The 22184-nt window shown below is 48.6% G+C and overlaps 1 protein-coding gene across 3 annotated transcripts; it reads right to left on the reverse strand.

Annotated features, from left to right (window-relative positions):
* Positions 1 to 5658: 5658 nt before the first annotated feature.
* PPCDC (phosphopantothenoylcysteine decarboxylase) lies at positions 5659 to 22147 on the reverse strand. 3 transcript variants are annotated; one of them, XM_053271731.1, is made up of 6 exons: positions 21986 to 22147; positions 19933 to 20102; positions 16091 to 16186; positions 11576 to 11704; positions 8833 to 9001; positions 5659 to 5846 (listed from the first exon to the last, which is right to left on the reverse strand). In XM_053271731.1, the coding sequence occupies exons 2-6, from the start codon at positions 20080 to 20082 to the stop codon at positions 5764 to 5766; spliced, it is 627 nt and encodes a 208-aa protein (XP_053127706.1). In that variant the 5' UTR covers positions 20083 to 20102; positions 21986 to 22147; the 3' UTR covers positions 5659 to 5763. The 3 variants fall into 3 exon arrangements, with proteins under 3 accessions (XP_053127706.1, XP_053127707.1, XP_053127708.1); XM_053271732.1 differs by lacking the exon at positions 21986 to 22147 and adding an exon at positions 20193 to 20296; XM_053271733.1 differs by lacking the exon at positions 11576 to 11704.
* Between the last annotated feature and the right edge of the window lie 37 nt (positions 22148 to 22184).

Here is a 22184-nt window from a genome sequence, read left to right on the forward strand (position 1 = left end):
GTGAAGTTCCAACACACAACACCAAAAAACCCCTGCAGAAAGCGTAATGGATTCTGGAGAGTAGCCCCACACAGGTGTGTCTTCCCACTCCAACCTGGCTGTGGTTTGCGGGAAAGCCACAAATCCAGTTGTGATTTTTTTTGGCTCTTTCACTTCACTGGGATGCCTCAGAAAGCTGTCCCCAGAGGACAGGGAGGAGACCACGGGATTTTCCTGCCTGCCTGTGATAGCATAGATAAACAGAAAAATAAATCAGAGAGATGGATAAATGCTAAGAAGATTGTACACACATAAAGGAGTCTTGGGGCACCTTAAAAGGCAAGGAGATTTACTGCCCCGCCACCTAATGGCGCAGCAGGGAAGTAACTTGCCTAGGGAGCAAGAGACTGCCAGTTCGAATCCCTGCTGGTATGTTTCCCCAGACTATGTTTCCAGACTATGGGAAACACCTATATCAGGCATCAGCAATATAGGAAGATGCTAAAAGGCATCATCTCATACTGCGCAGGAGATGGCAATGGTCAACCCCTCCTACCAAAGAAAACCGTATCACTCTGTGGTCGCCACGAGTCGACACCGACTCGACAGCACAACTTTTCCTTTACTTTAAACTTCTGTGGACAAAAAAATAAACTCTCTGTGGACAAGAACATTTTTGCAGACAAAAGTAAACTTTCTGAGTACAAGAACATTTCTGCGGACACACCAAGCCTTGTGGGACCCCTGACCCTCCAGGCCAGGGAACATTTGTTCCCTGTTATCCAATGGACCCTACACCCATGTCTGGAGGACCACAGGTTGGAAACCCCTGTTCAAGTCCATGAATGCTTGTGCCTTCTGCAGATGTTGGCCTACAACTCCCATAATCCCTGGTTATTGGCCTCTGTGGATTATGGGAGTTGTAGTCCAAAAACAGTGGGGGGAGGGAAGCTGAGCAGGCCTGCTCCAGCAGATAGCAAACAAAAGGTGCTGGAAATCCCTCCCAGATGACTCATAACTGGGCCAAACTACAAGGTAGGCGTGGTGTTGAGGAGGGTGGCTGGCTTTCTAGGCAGGCATGCCTCTTCCTCTCTGTCACCTGGAGAGGGTCTGATGTGGCTTTCCAGACCACTAGTAAATAAACGATGGACAAGGAAAGGGAGATATGGATATTTCCCATCAGCTACTTGGAGGAAGAGGAGGGGGTCAATCCACCGCCCCCCCCCCCCGCCACCCACCATATATCTGCCACGAGAGCTTCAGAATTATAGAATGTTAATAACGGGTCTTCTGAGGTCCTCTAATCCACCCCTACTCTGTGCAAGTTTCTGTCTACTTATGAACATTGGAAGCAACCTGTAGCCCAGGCGTTCTCAAACTTGGGTCCATGGGCGTCTGGAGGGGGGCAAAAGGGGGCAGTTGCACCCATAGACAGAGCTAGTTCTCACTGAATTCAATGGGGCATTCTCCCAGGGAGGGGGGTATAGGATTACTCCCCCCCTCCCGGGAAAGTCCTGTGGACACCCATGCTTAGGTCCCCAGATGTTGTTGGACTACAACTCCCATCATCCCCAGCCACAATGGCCTTTGTTTGCAAACAAAATCTTCCCCTCCCTTTGAGCTTTGGACTGCAGCACAAGCTGATAAAATTCTCTTTGCCTGTGCTCATCTCTGCAAACAGAGCAGTAGCACCGCAGGAAAGGTTAAAGGCCAAAAGAGATGGAGACCATCCTTGACTGGAATTCCTACCTTCTTTTAAGCAGGGATTGCTGCAAGGACTAGAATCAGTGGGTTGCAGTTCCAAAGAAGCAGTTTTTGGTTAGCCAAGGGCTGTCCAGCTTTGGCCCTCCTGCAGGACGACAACAGCCATCAATGATCATCCCTGACTATTCATCTGACTGGCGAGGAGAGGAGTCACCAACAGCAGCTGGAGGACCCAAGTTCTGCAGCCCTGGGCTAGGCATTAGGAAGAATTGCCTAGCAGTCAGAGCTGTTCAGCTGTGAAACCATCTGCCTCGCGCAGCAGTGAGCTATCCTTCACTTGGAAAGAGGCCGGGCAGAATGCGGTAGAAGATTCCTCCTCTGAGCCAGAGGGCTTGGTCTAGAACAGGGATTCTCAATGTTGAGTCCCCAGATGTTATTGGACTTCAACTCCCATAATCCCCAACCAAAGGCCACTGGGGCTAGGGATTATGGGAGTTGAAGTTCAATAACATCTGGGGACCCAACGTTGAGAATCCCTGGTCTAGAAGACCTCCAGGGTCCCAGGGCCCAACTGTTTGGATCATCTAGAGAGGTTGGCCTGCCTGCAGTTGCCGCCAAGTCATCTGGTGGCTACTCGGGAACGGGCCTTCTCCGTTGCTGCCCCTGGACTTTGGAATGCGCTCCCTGTTGAAAGAAGAGCCTCCCCATCTCTGGCAACTTTTAAAAAGGCACTGAAAACGCATTTATTCACCCAGACTTTTAATTATATTTATGGTTTACATTTTTAATGCTGGTTTTAAATGATTTTAATGTTAATGTTTTTAATGTGTAAATGGTTTTAACTGTTTAATCGATTTAGTTTTGATTTTAACCGTTAATTGATTTTAATTGTTTTTATTTGTTGTAAACCGCCCTGAGCCATTTTTGGAGGGGCGGTATATACATCAAAACAAACAAACTTTCTATAATTCCTGCAGGCATTTTCAGGCACTGCCCTTTGAATTGGGATTTTGCAGCTGCTGCTGCTTTTACTCTGAATTCAAACAGATGATTTGTCATCTGTTTTTAACTTTTAATTAAAAATTAGACCTTTTAAAATTAAAAAAAACAGATGCTTCGTTCTGATTTTAGTTTTGTCGTAATTTTGATACCTGTGGACAGCATTGTTTTTAATTGGGTTAGAACAGTTAGCCACTCTATTTTATATAGAAAGACAGGTTAAAAACAGTCATAAATTAAAAAAAATTAAGGTGAAAAATGTGTCACCAGGTCTGTGTCTCATCGGCTCTGTCCCTGAGCCATGATCCAGTGACCTTCTGCCTTGAGCACCAGCTTTCAAGCCTGACACGGCAGTCCCGTGATGAAGAGATCAAGACAGACAAGTTCAGAGCGCTTGTTATTTGTAGGGTTCGATAAAGATCCAGCAACTTCCTTCATGCTTACCAGTTCAAAGGTTGCCATGCTTATGGAATGCACATTCCGTACTCGATGCTGTGTGGAAACAATCTTTTTAAGAGAGAGAGAAAAGATGCACGCGAGGACATGTCACATGAGCCAACCTTGCGGCGCTTTCATGACAGGGCACTGACCCAACTGGACAGTCCATTTCCAGTTGCCCCTTGGCAGAAATCAAAGGGACAGGATGGTCCCAGGTACCCTCTGCAAGCCAGCTGTGGACAGCAGAGGTCAGCTTCCCAGCGGCTGCACAAAGGATCGGTTCATTTTCCATTCTGAGAGTTTGGAGAAGAGTCACCCTGTTTCTCAGCACGGAATTCCCCGGGTTGTTTTCCTTTCTGGAGCAGACGTTGCCAAAACCACCCCACGTGTCAGCTGTGGGACCTGAAAAGCCCTTTCCTGCGGAGCTTCTGTTTGGTTTTTCATTTCAATGTAGGCATTACATCACATCACTGCACGCAAGAGAGCAAAGGCTAACCGGACGGCCCCTCAGCAGCCTCCTCAATGGGAACCTATCAAGTTGGAAATACAACTCATTCTAAGCCACCATAAGATCCCAGGTGCAGAGGCTACACCAAGGTCGGCAGTCTTTCAGAAGTGGCGTATGCAGCCTCAAGGGGCGGCCCAAGGAGACGAGAGCTGGTCTGGTGGTAGCAAGCATGACTTGTCCCCTTAGCTAAGCAGGGTCCGCCCTGGTTGCATATGAAAGGGAGACTAGAAGTGTGAGCACTGTAAGATATTCCCCTCAGGGGAGGGAGCCGCTCTGGGAAAAGCATCTAGGTTCCAGGTTCCCTCCTGTGCACGGCTCAGACCCTTTGGCTGTTTTTGGACTACAGCTCCCACTGGACCCTGCCACAGTGTCCAACTGACAGGAATGATGGGACTTGTAGTCCAATATCTGCAGGAGGGCTAAAGTTGTGCAGTTGGGACTACAATTCCCATCGGCCCCAGACAGAGTGGCCAATTGTTAGGGATGATGAGAGTTGTAGTTCACCAAGGGAGGAGAGCTGGTCTTGTGCCAGCAAGCATGAGTTGTCCCCTTTGCTAAGCAGGACCCACCCTGTTTTGCATTTGCATTACAAGTGTGAGCACTGTAAGATATTCCCCTCAGGGGATGGAGCCGCTCTGGGAAGAGCATCTAGGTTCCAAGTTCCCTCCTTGGCAGCATCTCCAAGATAGGGCTGGGAGGGATTCCTGCCTGTAACCTTGGAGAAGCTGCTGCCAGTCTGTGCAGACAATACTGAGCTAGATAGACCAATGGTCTGACTCGGTATATGGTATATGGCAGCTTCCTATGTTCCTCAGGGTGCCACTCAAAGCAAAGTTGGCATCCCTACCTCACTAGCCCCACCCCCACAGCACTGGCCACACCCCCATCCCCTGGACTCACTACTGGGCTGGAAGTCCTATGCTGATTGCCACCTCTCTTCCCCCCCACCACCAACAGCATTCAGCACTGTTCAGCCAGCATTATGCATCAGTGGCTGGCCTGTCTCTCTGTCCTTCAGCAAACCTGTTGTGCTTTGTCTCCTGGCTTTCAGGAGCAGAGAAAGCAGAGAGGCTGGTTGCTGGAGTGGGCAGGGAGCGTACGTGCAAGGAAGGCCGGCACGCAAGGAAGATGCTGAATGCCTGCTGCCTGTTACAGAAAGCAGCGACATACCAGCCAGAGGCAGGTAGCGGGCATTGTAGAGTTCCTAGCAGCGTGAGCGGGGCTCAAGATCAGTGCGCACGCCACTTTTGGTGTACGTGCTGTAGGCTGCTGATCTCTGGACGACAACCAAGGCATTCCGGGTGGTTGACGATTTTACCTTGAACTTTTGGATGCTCACGGCTCATTCCTTGCACTTTTACAGGACACCCAATCCTAATCATCTTCCCCCTAGGAAAATGAAATAGTTTCATTGGATGCTTCGTGACCCACCTCTCTCCCCACAAGCCAAGGGTCATGTGTACATCTTCCTTCCTCAGCTCAAGGCCCTTGCTGCCATGTTGCATGGCAACTAGGACTGTAGTCCTGGTAATCACGGGGAGCCTCCAAGAAAGGCCCATGTCAGCGGGAGAGGCCTGTGCATCTGGTGTAGCCCACAAACTGCCCATTGAGGAGCAGAACGGTCTGTGATATTCCCAGTTTCCTCCCTAAACCCGCACGTCTTCACATCAGTGGCTTCTCTAGGCCTCCTCAAGGGTTTGTTGAAGACTCCTAGCCAAGTTGTCTAATCTGAGGCTTCTCAGATGTAGTCCAACAACATCTGGGAAGCCACAACTCCCATCATCCCCTGCCACAATGGCAAAAGACCACTGTGGCTGAGGATGATGGGAGTTGTAAGCCAACAACATCTGGGGACCCATGTTTGCGATCCCGGGGACTAATCTCCTGCAAATCTCTCTTGAGGTGGGACTACTTCCTGGGGATGCCCAAAAGGAGTTCTCAAGCACCAGACTCTTTAGGTTCTGTTTGAAGAGGTCCCCAGATGTGCTGAATCAGAGGAGTCGGTAATGACCAGATCCAACTTCATCAGATTTTGTTTCCCAAGAAGGCAATTCTTCACATTTTTTGTTGGCTCCTCCCATCTTCGTAGCCCACCGATTGCCCACGAGGAGGAAGAAATGCAGCCCACTCCGGCACTACGTGGGCAGGCGGCCCCACTCAGACAGGATGGACTTGACTCTCTCCACAATGGTTGGCACTTCTGCCATGGCGCCGCGCCCTGCATAGCAAGAAGACAAGCTGGTTACGGCCGGCTCTTCCAGAAGAAAAGACCGTTCTCTGCTCCCACTCCCGCTTCTAAGGCTGACCACCAGTGCTCCTTTAACCTGTTCACCTGTGCGCCAGCTCCTGATGACAAGAGCACCCATGGACGTCTTGGCAGGGCTGTGCACATAAATCATTACTGGGGTCAGGATTGACCCCATGCTGATAATGAACCAGTTGGATATCAGGGGCATGCTGGATCACATCAAGCCAATGCACTGAGAGGAGGGGGCATATTCTTGAAGATCCCACTGTACCTGAAGAAATCGGCTGCCCAGCTATTCCAAATCACCACTTCCTCCTCCCTAGACATAAGAAAAGCCCTGCTGGATCAGGCCCCATGCCTCTCTAGTCCAGTATCCTATTTCCCAAGAGCTGAAGGCATGCCCTCTTTCCTACTGTCTCTCCCCTGCAACTCCCCTTCAATGCACCAGGGCAGGAAGCAAAATCATGATGTTGCATCCTTTTCCTGGTGTACAACTGGGGAGGAAATGCCCATCCCCTCTAGTTACACTTGCTGCATAGACAGAGAATGAACCTTTTGGTAGGGCTGTGCGGTTATTATTGGGGTCGACACTTTTTGCTAATGACTGAACGTGTGCTGGATATTGGGGGCACCCTGAATTGCATCGAGACAATAATAATCACTGGCTTGATGCATCAAAGTGGGGGTAAGTGGCGGGGGTTATTTTTCTTACGGATCTGGCTGTTCCTGAAGAAATTGTCTATTCAGGAGGAGGCGGCCAGCAGGAGCCTTTCAAATGAGCACCTTGCTCAGCTGTTTCAAATTGTCGTTGTTCCCTCCACTGTTGCATCCCAGAATGCACCAAGGCAGGAAGTAGTGTGATGATGATGCATCCTTTTCCAGGTGCATAACTAGGGGGGAGGGAGGGATGCCCGCTATAATTACGTGCTTTACAGCAGAGGTGCACAACTCAAATGTCCTGGTGGAACAGAACCAACCATGACTTAGTGTGCAGGGGCCAAGGTCAATTTTCAGTACATTAACTATTACACTAAAATCAATTTTTGAAAAATTAATGAAAGTGTGGAGGCAGAGGCCTGGAGGGGGAAGGCGAGTGGAGAGAGGGATGGTGTTAGTGCGCTCTGGCCCAAAGGAATGACTCGCCAGGCAGGTGAGGAACATCTGGTCTTCAGCGGACAAATGCATTGAACTGCTGCTGTTACTGCTGGTCACTGGGCAGGCCAAGAGCTCTTCATGGCTCCTGCTGTTGCTGCAGGACTTTCCTTCCTATAGGCCAACAGAGAAGTCCCTGCTGGCCAGATCCGGCCCCCAGGCCTTATTTTGTGAGGTCTGCTTTAGAGCCTGTCACTCAAGGGATACTTTGGCCTGCATGGTGGACAGTTTGTCCGAGCCCGTAGTTTGGAACGCCTGTTCCCAAAGCCAATAAATAAATAATAATAATAATAATAATTCGATTTCTATTCCGCCCTTCCAAAAATGGCTCAGGGCAGTTTACAAAGAGAAATAACAAATAAGATGGCTCCCTGTCCCCAAAGGGCTCACATTCTAAAAAGAAACCTAAGACACACACCAGCAACAGTCACTGGAAGTACTGTGCTGGGGGTGGAGAGGGCCAGTTACTCTCCCCCTGCTAAATAAAGAGAATCACCACGGTAAAAGGTGCCTCTTTGCCCAGTTAGCAGGAATAAATTCGAGAGGCTCGATTTTTGCATGCCTGCTTCATAAAGGCTGCACAGTGTAGACAAGAGCCAACCTTGTGGGATTCACCAAGGCAAAAAAGGCAGAGCTTGTGGCCGTCGGTCGAAGGGATCTTGGATTTGCAGCGATCACACTGCTTAAATTTTGTAGTCTTTGCCACAGGCCGAAGAGAGTATACGGAGAAAAGCGGAGGTGAAGGATCTGCAGCACGCCGGGCCCGAAGGCCGCGACGGGGTGGAAAACGAAACTAGGAAGATATCCGAGGGGGTGACCGGGGGCGAAATAAAAATGCTAAGGAAAGGAAGTACTGAACGAAAATAAGGGGGAAAAGGGAAGGAGAATACAGTACTTGCACAAGAGTCTAGCAAGGAGCAGCTCAGCGATGTGTCTTTGAACGTGGCTGAAGAAAGACTGGAGATGGAAGCCCGCGCAGCTGCCTATAGGGGGCGGGGTTACCGCCAAAAGTTAGAACTTTAGCTTGGAAGCTCTGATGTGGTCTCTGCGCAGGCGCAAAGCCCATTCGTGTAAAGCACAGAGACCACGTCGAAGAACAATACTGATAATAAAATTCAGCTATCCCAGGTCCTTGAGAACGACTCGATGTCTGGATAAAACAAGCCAGTCAATAACACCTGTCTGACTGTGTAAACAAGAAAGAATAATACAACTTTGTTAGCCGCCCCATAACAAATTTTTCTCTGGGCAGCTTACAACACAACATTAAAACATGAGGAGAGAAAAACACAACGCATTAAATCATAAGTCCAAAAAAAGTGGGGCGGGGGTGGGGAGAGAAAATACAAAATGCAATACAAAACAATTTAAAATACCTTTTTAAAAAATCAGTTAAAAGCAGACCAAAATCTTAAAATTCTAAAGTCCTGAGTGAACAAAAAGGTCTTCATCTGGCATCTAAAAAAACAAAGTGATGAAGCCAGGCAAACCACACTGGTGAGGCTATTCCATAAATGGGGTACGACCAAAAACAGCTGGAAGGCCAACATTTTGCAGCCCTATTATAGATTTTTTAAAACCCCTGCTGCCCAATTTATCAGCATTTATATACAATTTATCAGGACACCTTCTTAGAGCGATCAGATTTGATGAGAATAATTCAAGAGCAGCCGGACCACCATGTCTTCAGACACACTGTCAAAAAGCTGCTGCACATATAAAGGGCAGCATTATGTTTCACCATATATCCCACAATGACATTTAAGAGGAGAGAGCACACACACAGAGCTAGCGAGTGACTAACCTTCGTCTCCACAAACCAGCTTCTTCACAATGCAAGGAACCTCCACGTAGCCAAAGCCCTTCAGCTGCTCCACCTGCCGCACGGTGATGGGGTGCTCCCACATGGCTGTGTTCATGGCAGGGCAGAAGAGCAGCGGTTTGCTCAGATCCCAGGCACGGATGATGCATGTCTGCAAAAGAAGGCAAGCCCCTGGAAAGGAGTCCCCACCTGCGCTCTGAAGTAGAACAGGCCAGAGGTGTCCTGTTCTGCAGGCCAGACCAGGCCGTTGGCACTGCAGTACCCTGGAGAGCTCCAAGTGAACCTTTTGCTCAGACCAAGGCCAGAAGTGGACTGAGGCCCTTAAATACCTGAGTTTGCACTCCGCCTCCCAACCTGGAGCGTAGAGAAAATTTAAAGGGGCAGCACTCTGGCACAGTCTAGCACTCCTCCTGAAACCCATCACTTCCCTCCTGGGTCGTTGCAAGCACTGGCATGTAGGCCAGAGGCGCTCTTACCCCTGGACTTTGGGGCTGATGTCCAGGGCCTCCACACACCCTGCCCCCCAACCAATCCTCTTTAGTCTGTCCTGGGTGCTGTGGTTTGTGCCCTCAAGAACCTACGTGTTAAAAAATTATGCTTAATGTGCAGCGGGGTGCCTCCAAAGGCCTTTAGGTCCAGGCTCCAAAATTACCTAGGTGCACATTGGAACATAGGAAGCTGCCATATACTGAGTCAGACCCTTGGTCCATCTCGCTCAGTATTGTCTGCACAGACTGGCAGCGGCTTCTCCAAGATTGCAGACAGGAATCTCTCTCAGCCCTATCTTGGAGAAGCCAGGGAGGAAACTTGAAACCTTCTGCTCTTCCCGGAGCGGCTCCATCCCCTGAGGGGAATATCTTGCAGTGCTCACACATCGAGTCTCCCATTCATATGCAACCAGGATGGCCCCTTCTTAGCTTAAGGGGGCAAGTCATGCTTGCTATCACAAGACCAGCTCTCTTCCCTAAGGTTCAGTCCCTGGCATCATCTTCAGGAAAGGCTGAGAGAAACTCCTGCCTGGAACCCTGGAGAGTCGCTGCCAGTCAGTGTAGACCATACTGGGCTAGATGGACCAAGGGTCTGACTCGGTAGAAGGCAGCTTCCTGTGTTCCTAATTTTTGATTGCAATATGAAAGGCTGATGTGTTGCATTGTTCTTTCTCTCTCAAAAAAAGGTTACCTGCCGCCACAACACACTACTACATATATAAATTGCATATATAAATGTTCACACTATTGAAACACAGATCAAAATGCTGTCAGCAAAATTTTAAGCAGTTGTGTTCCATGAGAAACTGGGAAACGTGGAAAAAGGGAATTTATGCATGGAGATTCAGGAGCATGAATCAAAAAGAGTTGCTTCCAGAGATGCCTCCCAAGGGCAGCAAGGGTGAGCGGGCACTCCCCCCACCCTTGAGTATTTCCCCCGCCCCCATTCACTCCCCTATCCACCAGACTGCCACTTGATAGCAAAGTGTCAGACAATACATAGTATAATATGATCCTATAGCTCGAATTCATTACTTAGAAAGGACCCTGTTGTTTAAAGAAGCCTCATTCACCCACTCCTCTACCCCAGAACAAGCAGCAGAAGCCAGGGCAGAAAGGAAGGGAGGAGACTCCTCCAGCCTCCCAGGAGCCAGGCCAAGCCCTTCACTTCCTGTCTGGACAGGAACTGGCCCCCAGGAATTAGTTCCCTGCTAACTGAGCAAAGAAGCACCTTATAAAAGTGATGATTCTCTTTATTTAGCAGGGGGTGGGGGTGGCACTGGCCCTCTCTATCCCCAGCACAGCATCCCTCCAGTAGCTGTCGCTGTTGTCTATTTTGTTAGATTGTGAGCCCTTTGAGGACAGGGAGCCATCTATATAGCTAACTATCTAATTCTCCTAAACATACCCGTCACTAATCTCATGTGTGGCAGTTCTCGCGAGAGTTTGCGAGCAGCTGCCTGCGGGATAGCGACAGGGATGGGGAGACCATGATGGTGGCAGTCGGTTGGACAGAGGCGGCGGCAGCGGGCTAGCCCGGCCTGGCCCCCAGGAGGAGGCGGCTGCTACCGGGAGTGGGTGGGGGCAAGAAACTGCGGGGTGGAGGCAAGAAGCGGGCAAGGTGGTGGGGGAGAGGAAACTGGCTGGCCAGCCTGCCAAAAGGGGGCGGGAGGAAATGGCCAGTTGGCCAGAAAGCCAGGCATGCCGGCGATGGGTGGGGGGAAACAGTGGCAGTGGGTGGGCCGGTTGGAGGCACAGATGTTCTGCGCCTGGCCCAGCTAGTATATATATAATTCCCTTATATGTACCCGTTGCTAATCCCATGCATGGCAGCTCTCGCGAGAATTTGCGAGTGAGGGGAGAGGAAAGCAACGGCGGCAGGGAACATCAGGCAAATGGACAGGCCAGCAAACAGGCAGGTGGGCAGGTGGGGAGAGAAAGGAAGTGTACTTCTGTACCTGTGTTCAGCATAACATGTGAATGACTGTACCTGCAAATAGATCTGTGTACACTGTACAGTCGTGGTACGAGTGTTGAACATAATGCATGTATGGGCCTGGAGAGAGTGCATAAAATCAGATCTAACAGGAGGGAGAGGGGAGGCAGGCGAAATCCGAGCCTCCGATCAAGAGAAGGGGACAGAGATTCAGCATGCAAAATTCACACGAGCACAGAGAGAGGCACAAATGGGCATTTCTGCCTGTATGTAGCAGGGGCGGAAGGCAGTCACAACTCACCAGCAAGTTATCGCAGAGGCCGTTGGCAATTTTAGCCAGGGTGTTTGCATCCAGAGGGGCGACCACCATGATATCGGCCCAGCGCCTCAGCTCAATGTGCAGCACCGGATCCGTGCGCCCTTTCCAGAGCTGTGGAGGAGGGATCGTCTTGCTTTAGTGAAACCATATGCTTAATACATGGGCAGGGGTGAAGACAGAGAGAAAGCTTGAGGAAAAGCAACTCCTCAACATGCTAGCGTGGCATACTGGTTAGAGCAGTGATTCTCAAACTTGGGTCCTCAGGTGTTATTGGACTTCAACTCCCATAATCCCCAACCAAAGGCCACTGAGGCTGGGGATTATGGGAGTTGAAGTCCAATAACACCCGAGGACCCAAGTTTGAGAATCCCTGGGTTAGAGTGTTGGACTAGGACCGGGGAGACCCGAGTTCAATCCTCATTCTGCCATGACACTCGCTGGGTGACTCTGGGCCAGTCATGTATCTCTCAGCCTAACCTACCTCACAGGGTTGTTGGGAGGATAAACATAACCATGTATGTTTGGGCTCCTCTGGGCTCTTTGCAGGAAGAGCGGGATACAAATGTAAAAATTAAAACAAAATAAAGACAGAGGGAAAGCAACTCCTCACTTAAATTTCTTTTGCAGCGAGGAGGGACAATTTGTATGTGGAGAGCCCATGGGGATCATTACAACAACTTCTTCTACTACTAAAAATATGTATATACCGTTTTTCAACAAAAGTTTCCAAAGTGGTTTACATCGAGAGAGGAGAGAATGAATGAATGGATGATGGTTCCCTGTCTCAAAAAGGCTCACAATCTAGAAAGAAACAAAAGCTGGAGGGATGCTGTAATGGGTATGGATAGGGCCAGTGGCTCCCCCCCGCTAAATAAAGAAAATCGCCACTTTAAAAAGGTGCCTCTTTGCCCAGTTAGCAGTAGGTTTGGCAGGGAACTCTTCAAATGCTTCAGGAGGGGGTCTGCACCCCATACCCACTGGTTCCTCCATCAACTAACTTCCTTGCTAACTTGGCAAAGAGGCACCTTTTCAACGTGGTGATTCTCTTTATTTCGCAGGAGGAGAGCAACTGGCCCTATCCATTCCCAGCACAGTACTTCCAGTGACTGCTGCTGGTGTCTATCTTATGTTCCTTTTAAGATTGTGAGCCCTTTGGGGACAGGGAGCCATCTTATTTATTTGTTATTTCTCTGTGTAAACCACTTTGGAAACTTATGTTGAAAAGTGGTATAAATATTTGTTGTTGTTGTTGTTAAACCGGCAGCCACTAAACCCTTTCCACCACCACCAGATATGACATAAGTGTGAAGCAGTTCAGCACAAGAGAAGCCGCCCTCCAAAGCTACAAACAGGAGGATGGAGGGTGGGAACCAGAAAGATACTTTGCCTGCTCACCACAGGCCCTTCCACCTCAAAAAATCCCCCCATGGGAACCTCAAAAAGACTTGGAGGAGTATAGCTGCCGAACGCAGCTTTCCCAAGGTAGTCTGGTTTATTTCAAGAACCAATCTTCCTACAACTCCTGTGATAAAGAAATGTTTAATCCAGGCCCACAGATAAGTGTATAAAAGTTTGGTTCAGGCTCCTAAACAGAATGTAAAGCCAGTAGGCCAGAATAAAATTGTTTGAGTCAAGGATGTGAGGCCCACCGGCCAAGAGGTAAAAATATCAGAGCCTGACAGGAGACAAGATAGGAGATCAGGGTCATGAGACAAATCCCACACTCAGCAGAAAGAAAAAGAGCTGGCACCAGAAGATGCTGATAAGCAGTAGGGTCTGCAAAAAGGCCAGACAGGAACTCATGTCTAAGGCTCTCATTGGCACAACAGGATAGCATATGTTCGTTTATTTCAAAATTTAAAACCTGATTTCGGGGGTTTTAATTATTGTAATGGTTTAATGGTTGTTTTAAAATGTTTTTAAATTGTTAGTTGTTATATTGTTTTTAATTTGTTTTAGCGCTTTACTGTTTTTAGTGGTTTGTTTTAACTGTAAACCGCCCTGAGCCATTTTGGAAGGGCAGTATATAAATCAATCAAATAAATAAATGGATAAATAAATAAATAAACAAAATGTTTAACCACAAATGACATATATCGGTAGATTTACCGATTTGCTTCCTTATTTTTAACCTATATAAACTGGCAACTGCGTACCCTGAGTGCACAGTTCCTGTCAGATTTCTGGCTTGTACTCTGCCTTCATGATCATGAATAAAAGCTAATATGAGCACACACCCTCATTGTGTTGACTTGTAAAAAAAAGGGAATTTCTCCGTCAGGCAACAGGTTCTATTGCGGGAACCTTGTCTGATCTTCTTTAGTTCAGTCAGATGCCCCATTCTCTGTCAATTTGATGGAAGGATGATCGCAAGGGGCTGAATTAAACAGGAGGGCAAGGTTCCAGAGGATCTTTCCGCAACACCTGGAAGACTGACAGATGTACTGTACCATAAGCTTTGGCGGCTCGATTTATTGTGACACAGTCAACTTGTTACATCTTCCAGGTATTTCAGGACTGCTTTTTGCTTTCATGGTTAAAGACTAACATGGCCAATCTTTTGGTTAGGGACATAGAACATAGGTAGCTGCCATATACGGAGTCAGACCATTGGTCCATCTAGTTCAGTATTGTCTACACAGACTGCCAGCGGCTTCTCCAAGATTGCAGGCAGGAGTCTCTCTCAGTCCCATCTCGGAGATGCCAGGGAGAGAACTAGGAACCTTCTGCGCTCAGATGCTCTTCAACTGAGCTATGCTCTCATCCCCTAAGGGGAAAATCTTAGTGCTCACATGTAGTCTCCCATTCAAATGCAAATCCGGGTGGACCCTGCTTAGCAAAGAGGACAATGCATGTTTGCTACCACCAGACCAGCTCTCCTTCCATTATGATGGGAGTAGGGATGTCCTGAAAACGCGATTCAACATCCGAATCGCAGCACGATCCCTTTAAAACCGAGGGCTCCCACAACCCCTTTAACAAGGAGGAGAGCAGGTCCATCCCTGCTCTGCTGCTGCCGTACTTGCAGCGCTCCCCACAGCTATTAGCATGTGCCGGCAGCGCTCTCCCCACCGCTGCCCCCGCACGGAGGCTATGCGCGGAAGCCCTTCGTTTTAAAGGGATTGTGCAGCGATTCGGATGCTGAATCGTGTTTCGAACACATTCCATCTCCCATTATCATGAAAGGAGAGCTGGTCTTGTGGTAGCAAGCATGAATTGTCCTCTTTGTTAAGCAGGGTCCACCCTGGTTTGCATTTGAATGGTGGACTACATATGTGAGCACTGTAAGATATTCCCCTTAGGGGAATGGGCAGCTCTGGGAAGCAGGTTCCAGGTTCCCTCTCTGGCAGCATCTCCAAGATCGGGCTGAGAGAGACACTTGCCTGTAACCTCGGAGAAGCTGCTGCCAGTCTGTGTGGACAATACTAAGCTAGATGGACCTATGGTCTGACTCAGTATATGGCAGCATCCTATGATCCATACTCAGCCTCGATGGCTGTTGTGACTGCGTATGGAACACAGAATGCTGCCATACACCGAGTCAGACCTTTGGGCCATTGTGGTTCGTGAGGATGAGAACTGAAGTCCAATAACATCTGAGGACCCAAGTTCGAGAATTCTTGAATTCTTAACCAACCAATGAAAGCTTCTACCATAAACCAGCTCGGATTTCTTCCATGAAGTGATGACATCCGGCCTTCACACAAACCATGCGGATCTAACCTCCCATGGCTAGGATGATTTGAGAGCTAAAGGAGTCCAAATGAAGTATCGGGGTACCCCAATGAAGTATCGGGGTACCCCGAGGGAATCAAGAGCCCTCCGGCAAGAATATCAAGAGCCCTCCCGGCAGCCGGCTTGCCTCTTCACCCAGCGAGAGCCCCGGAGGGGTCCCACCGCCCAGTGGGGTCCTTAATTGCACCCCAATATCCGAGTCGTGGCACCACTGAAGTATCGGGGTACCCCTGACCCCAATAGGGGAGGTTCATTCCTGGGCGGATGGAGCCCAATAATCAGCCCAGACGAGAGGACTTAAGATCAAAGTTTTATTTGCCCTTAAGTAGCAAAGGTGCTGCCTGGCTCGCGCTCAAAGCAGGACAGAAACTCATCTACAAGGCAACACTTTTATACATTCTTGAGTTATTCTTAAGGAAACAGTTTCAGATAGTTACAGAAAAAGAAGCAGTTATATGTCATAGGTCATAACTCATAGTTAGCTCCCCTTTCGTCTGGAAAATGGGTCTGGAAATAGGTCATACATTAGTCGTGCAAGCAGTAGGCCGTCTGGCCTTGATCTTGCCCCTTCAGCAATTGCAGTTCCCATGCTAAATATGATTTTTGCTAACTGTGGGAAAACTAACTACCGGGGTGAAGGGCATCTCAGCATAAGCAGTATCTTATTATAAACCCCAACAAAATGGCGAAGCTTATGTCAAGCAGTTAACTTCTATATTCAACTTCTATAGCCCATACACCACAAATGCCATCGACACTGACCTCCCATTCATCGGTGTCACTGTAGAGGGTGACTGGAATCTCATGAGGGTTGTAAAAGTGCTTTGCGTGTTCTGTAGTCACCACTTGAACTTCCAGCTAACAAGGGAAAAGTGATGGAAGGGGGAGAGAAGAAAAGATGCCGTTAATGGTTGAAGAGAGCTGGTCTTGTGGTAGCTAGCATGACCTGTCCCCTTAGCTAAGCAGGGTCTGCCCTGGTGGCATATGAAAGGGAGACTTGATGTGTGAGCACTGCAAGATATTCCCCTCAGGGGATGAAGCTGCTCTGGGAAGAGCAGAAGGTTCCAAGTTCCCTCCCTGGTGGCACCTCCAAGATAGGGCTGAGAGAGATTCCTGCCCGCAACCTTGGAAAAGTTGCTGCCAGTCTGTAAAGACAATACTGAGCTAGATGGACCAAGGGTCTGACTCAGTATATGACAGCTTCCTATGTTCCTATGTAAGATTAAAAGCCAAACTCGTAGACCCAGGAAAAAGAATTCTTAACCGCAGCGCCAAAAGTGCATCAAAAATGCAGCATATGTAGCCCAGCCAGGAATATTGTATTACTGTTGTGCAGATACATATCTTGTATGCATTTAAGCTTTTCTGCAGGCTGTACTGCTTGCATCTCAGGGTCTTGAGCTGGTCTTGTGGTGGTGAGCATGAATCATCTGCTTTGCAAAGCAGGATCTGCCTTGGTTTGCATATGGATGGGAGACTACATTTGAGCACTGTACGATACTACACCCTTTAGGTGGTGAGGCTGTAGTTCAGTGGACGAGCATCTGCTTTACATGCAAAAGGTATCAGGCTGACTCCTGCCTGTCATCTTGGAGAGCTGCTGTCAGTCAGTATAGATAATATTGAGGAAGATGGACCAATGGTCTGACTCAGTGTAAGGCAGCTTCCTATGTCTTTTGGTTTCACTGGCTGACATTCAGACAGAGATGTGGGTTTTCTGGAAGAATTTGAATTTAAAATTTGCCCATGCAAAATTTCCTTCAATTTGCATAAAACTTGCATTATATATATTTTCCCCCTTTATAAAAAACTACTATAGACTTGTTTCTTTTGCCCTGAATACATTGTGATCTGATTTGGCATATTGTCTGACCTACTTAGTTTTTAAAAGAAAGAAAGAAAGAAAACCTTAACCATTTTAATTTCTGCTCAATATCTCTCCAAAGCTTTTCAGGTAGTTCAGTAGAAATTTCAGAAATGGAAGATTTTCCACAGAAAAATATGGGATATCTTTCCACCCCACAACTTTGCAGTCAGGCTAAATTACTCCCAAGCAGTCCTACTGAAATTAGGCAGTTCTACAGAGTCAATCCTGGGTAGAGTTGCCATGCCCGCCAGAATTCCAGGTTCTACCCGGATTTTAAGTATCTCACCCAGATTTGCCCGGATTTCAGCTTTCATTTTTAAAAAAAGCGGGGGGGAAAGCTAAGCTCTAGCCCTTGTGATGGAGCGAAACTTGCAGTCACTATTCTGCTTAAAAATAATTTTGAAGCCAATTTACATAATATGCAAATTAGGCACCCACATTTGGAAAGCCAGAATATGGCAACCCTATTGTCTTGCCAACTGCGAGTTTCCCAACCATGGGGTTTTGTTTTTGAGTGGGGGAAGAATGCAAGCAGACCCATCTCTCCCCCACACAAGAGCTCTGGCTACTAATGTTGGGGAAGGGTTCATCTGAACTGCCCTATCTGCGAGGTTCAAATACGTTTTAAAGTAGTAGTCTGACTTTAAACCTCAGGTAGAGAGCAGTGTCCCCTCTAACAGGGATTCCCAGATGTTGTTGACTACAACTCCCAGAATCCCCAGCTGCAATGGCTTTTGCTTGGGGATTCTGGGAGCTGTAGTCAACATCTGGGAATCCCTGTTAGAGGGAACAGTGGTAGAGAGGCAGGCCAGATGGACTGCTGCCCTGTGCAATTAGATGCTGACACATCATAGGAACGTCGAAGCTGCCTTATACTGAGTCAGACCACTGGTCCATCTCGCTCAGTATTGTCTACACAGACTGGCAGCAGCTTCTCCAGGGTTGCAGGCAGGAGTCTCTCTCAGCCAGGGAGGGAACGTGGAAGCTCGGATGCTGAGGGGAAAGATATCTGAGCCCACTCTTCTCCCCCAGCTGATTACAGGGGAAGGGAGCAATTGTCATCCAAACCAGCCCATGGACATATAGATAGAATCAGACAGCTGAGCCTTGGCAAATGGTGCCACCTGCAGGTCAAAATTATTACTACATTTGGTTGGTGGTCATGATCACTGCCTGTGTTTTAATCGTTATTTCAGTCTTGTTAGCTATTTTAGAAGTCGATTTTTTTAAATAAAGAGCGGGGTGTTTAGTTATTTAAAACAAAAACAAACATGGCTCTTTTAATTAAAAAAAAGCATCTAAAACAGCTAAAAAAACTGAAAAACAAGCATTTAAAACAGATACAGTAGGAAAAAAGGGAAAGCCACCAAAAAAATCACAATAAACCTGCAAGAGCAGCATGACAATATTACTATGGCTACTACAAATATTTATATACCGCTTTTCGACAAAAGTTCTCGACGTGGTAAATACATAAATAACATGGCTCCCTGTCCCCAAAGGGCTCACAATCTAAAAAGAAATAAGACAGACACCACCAACAGCTCCTGGAGGGATGCTGTGCTGGGGTTGGACAAGGCCAGTTGCTCTCCCCCTGATAAATAAAGAAAACCGCCGCTTTAAAATGGTGCCTCTTTGCCCAGTTAAAGTTGTGCATCAAGTCGGTGTTGAACCCTGGCGCCCACAGAGCCCTGTGATTTCCTTGGTAGGAGGGATTTACCATTGCCATCTCCCACGCAGTACGAGATGATGCCTTTCAGCATCTTCCTATATCACTGCTGTCCGATATCGGTGCTTCCCATAGTCTGGGAAACATAGCAGCGGGGATTTGAACTGGCAACCTCTTGCTCCCTAGGCAAGTTACTTCCCCGCTGTGCCATTAGGTGGCTCTTAGCTGGGATTATTGTGCACGAAAAGCTCAGGAGAATAAGACTTTCTTCACCTGTGCTTAAAGATGTCTCTTCAAATATTTGAAGGCTGCCACAAAGAAGGAACAGACTTGGGGACATAGGAAGCTGCCTTATACCGAGTCAGACCCTTGGGCCATCTAGTTTAGTATGGTCTACCCAAACTGGCAGCTTCTTCTCCAAGGTTGCAGGCAGGAGTCCCTCTCAGCCCTATCTTGGAAATAAATGCCAGGGAGGGAATTTGAACCTTCGGCATGCAAGCATGAAAAGGTGCTCTTCCCAGAGCAGCCCTATCCCCTCATGGGAATATCTTACAGTGCTCACACATGTAGTCTCCCATTTGAATGCAAGCCAGAGTGGACCCGACTTAGCAAAGGGGACAATTCATGATTGCTACCACAAGACCAGCTCTCCACCTTTAAAGTAACCCTGACAGTGTCGGAATATAGGAAGCTGCCATATACTGAGTCAGGCCATTGGTCTATCTAGCTCAGTATTGTCTACACAGACTGGCAGCGGCTTCTCCAAGGTTGCAGGCAGGAGTCTCTCTCAGCCCTATCAGGGCTGTTCTCTGTTGCTTGTTCCCTGTTGCTCCTGAGGGCAGGACTGGGTTGAAATGTCAGGGAAGCAGATTTCAGCTAAACACTGGGAAGCATCTCCTAACTGCCAAATGCTGTTCGATACTGGAACAGTCCACCCCATGCAGTGCTGGGAGGTTTCCAAACAGAAGCCAGGTGGCCACCTGTGGCCGTTTCCTGCACTGAGCCGGGGGTTGGACTAGATGACCTCCAAGATCCCCGCCAACTCGGACATGCCCCGATTCTACTCACTGAGGGTATCTTCAGCAGCTCCGAGATGAGAAGAGGCAACTTTAAGGCAGCCACACTTCCGGTTACACCGATGAGGATGCGAGTGCTCTTCTGGGTGGAAGCAGGCTGGGGCTGTGGCGTAGGACACTTTGGGGAATTCATATCGGCCATCGTTAGCAGTCCCGTTCCATCTGCAAGCAAGAAGAAAATGGGGACATTATTGCTTTTGGACATCATGGGATGAATCTACCCCGGACCCAATTGATAACACACAACCACACCATTTTGGGCCAGCCCTAAGAGTGTGGATTCTTGGTCAGGGGCGCAAACAGGCCAGTGTCTCTCCCCATCTTTCTCTTTTCCTCTTTCTCCTTCCTGCCTTCCTTCCCCTTCCCTTCCCTCCAACACCCAAAACATTCCATATGTCATGGAAGGCACTGAGCCTAGATCCTTGTCGGGCTCTATGCAGCAGCTGTTCGAATAGCAGCAGACCAACAAAACCCGAAAAACCAGCACATATATAAGCAAGGCGGGCACAGCAAATCCCAGGAGTCATGAAAGCTAGAAATCTAATGGTGGTGCCTTGACTAGGATATTCCGAGGTAATTTAATAAAATCTTCATTTGCCCCAGGCAATCCGGTTTCTGTTCTAAGCATGCTCCTTCTAAAGGGGATAAAGAGAAGTCCATTTACCCTGACCCTCCACAACAACGTCCATCATTAAGTCCAGTAATTTTGCTCAGTGTCCATTTTCTGGCTCCTATATGCTTGGGCTGATCCAGAGAAAAACTGCCTGGGTGTGATACAAACAGTACACCCAGATCACCCCTTTTCTATGGGGATGGGGCCAGACCCCAGTGGAGTATCTACTTTGCACACAGATGCGCTAGCACAGGGGTGCACAACTGTTGTTAGGACTGCAACACCCATCATCCCTGACTATTGGCAGCTGTGGGTGAGGATGATGGGAGTTGTAGTCCGACAACAGCTGGAGGGCTGAAGTTGTGGGCTAGCATAATGAACTAGTGCAAAGACAGAAGTACGAAGTTGTGACGCATAACCAGGACATGGACCAGATGCATCCAGTTTTGTCCTCTGTTGGCAGTGAAAACAAGACAGGAGCTTCAAGATTCTGTTATCTGGGCTGCCACTCAATGGCGCAGTGGGGAAATGGCTTGCCTAGCAAGCCAGAGGTTGCTGGTTCGAATCCCCACTGGTATGTTTCCCAGACTATAGGAAACACCTATATTGGGCAGCAGCAATCTAGGGAGATGCCTGAAAGGCATCATCTCATACTGCACAGGAGGAGGTAATGGTAAACCCCTCCTGGATTCTACCAAAGGCAGCCACAGGGCTCTGTGGGCGCCAGGAGTCGACACCGACTGGAGGGCACACTTTACAGACTGACACAGACACTCTTTTGGAAATTGGCAGAGAAATAAATATAAGAACACAGGAAGCTGCTTTCTATGGATCAGACCCTTGATCGATCTAGGTCTATATTGCTGACACTGACTGGCAGCGACTCTAGCAGGAGTCGTCCCCAGCCCAACTTGGAGATGCTGCCAAGGATTGAAGGTGGCACCTTCTGCACGCAAAGCAGTGCCCTCTCAATGGTGGAACATAGAAGAAGGAGCCAGATCATCATTGTATTCAAAGCTGGGTCTCTACCCTGCCTAAGTTAGCTCCTATAACTTATACCTGTATTATAAACGCCAGGCCTTTGGGCATAGCAAACGGGAGTCCATTTTCTCAGACATTTTTTCCCCCTTTTTGGTGGGGAAGTAGTGGGAAATGAAAATGGCAACAATATCAGTATTATAAGCTCCTCCATTCAGTCCCCATCCATGGACTTTTTGTAGTCGGGTGAGCGATTTGCCGCAGCACTGCAGTGCAGCTGGGGAATGAGTGGGAGGGAAATACTCTGCACGTGTTCAGAGGCACTTTCGGGATGTGCCTCTCTGAGCACGTCAGACACAGGTGCCTGAGCTCGGCCCTTGCACAGGGAACTGATGCCTGGGGAAAAACGAAGCGCCCCCCACACCCCCGGGTCCGACCCACGCATCGCGCTCACCTTCCCAGGGAGTGGGGGGAGAGGAGACCTGCCTGCCGCCCGGGCTTTGTAGGGTTAACGCTCCTTCAACCCCCTCCGGTGTCACGTGGGGCACCGCGTCACCAACGCATTCCCCTCCCCGCCCCCGTCCCAACTCTCAACCAGCGCTTGAGACGGGCTTCGTCTTCTAACTCGGCGTCAGCAATACCACGCATGCGCA

The sequence above is a fragment of the Hemicordylus capensis genome, chromosome 10 (genome assembly GCF_027244095.1).
Source record: "Hemicordylus capensis ecotype Gifberg chromosome 10, rHemCap1.1.pri, whole genome shotgun sequence".
NCBI lineage: Eukaryota > Metazoa > Chordata > Lepidosauria > Squamata > Cordylidae > Hemicordylus > Hemicordylus capensis.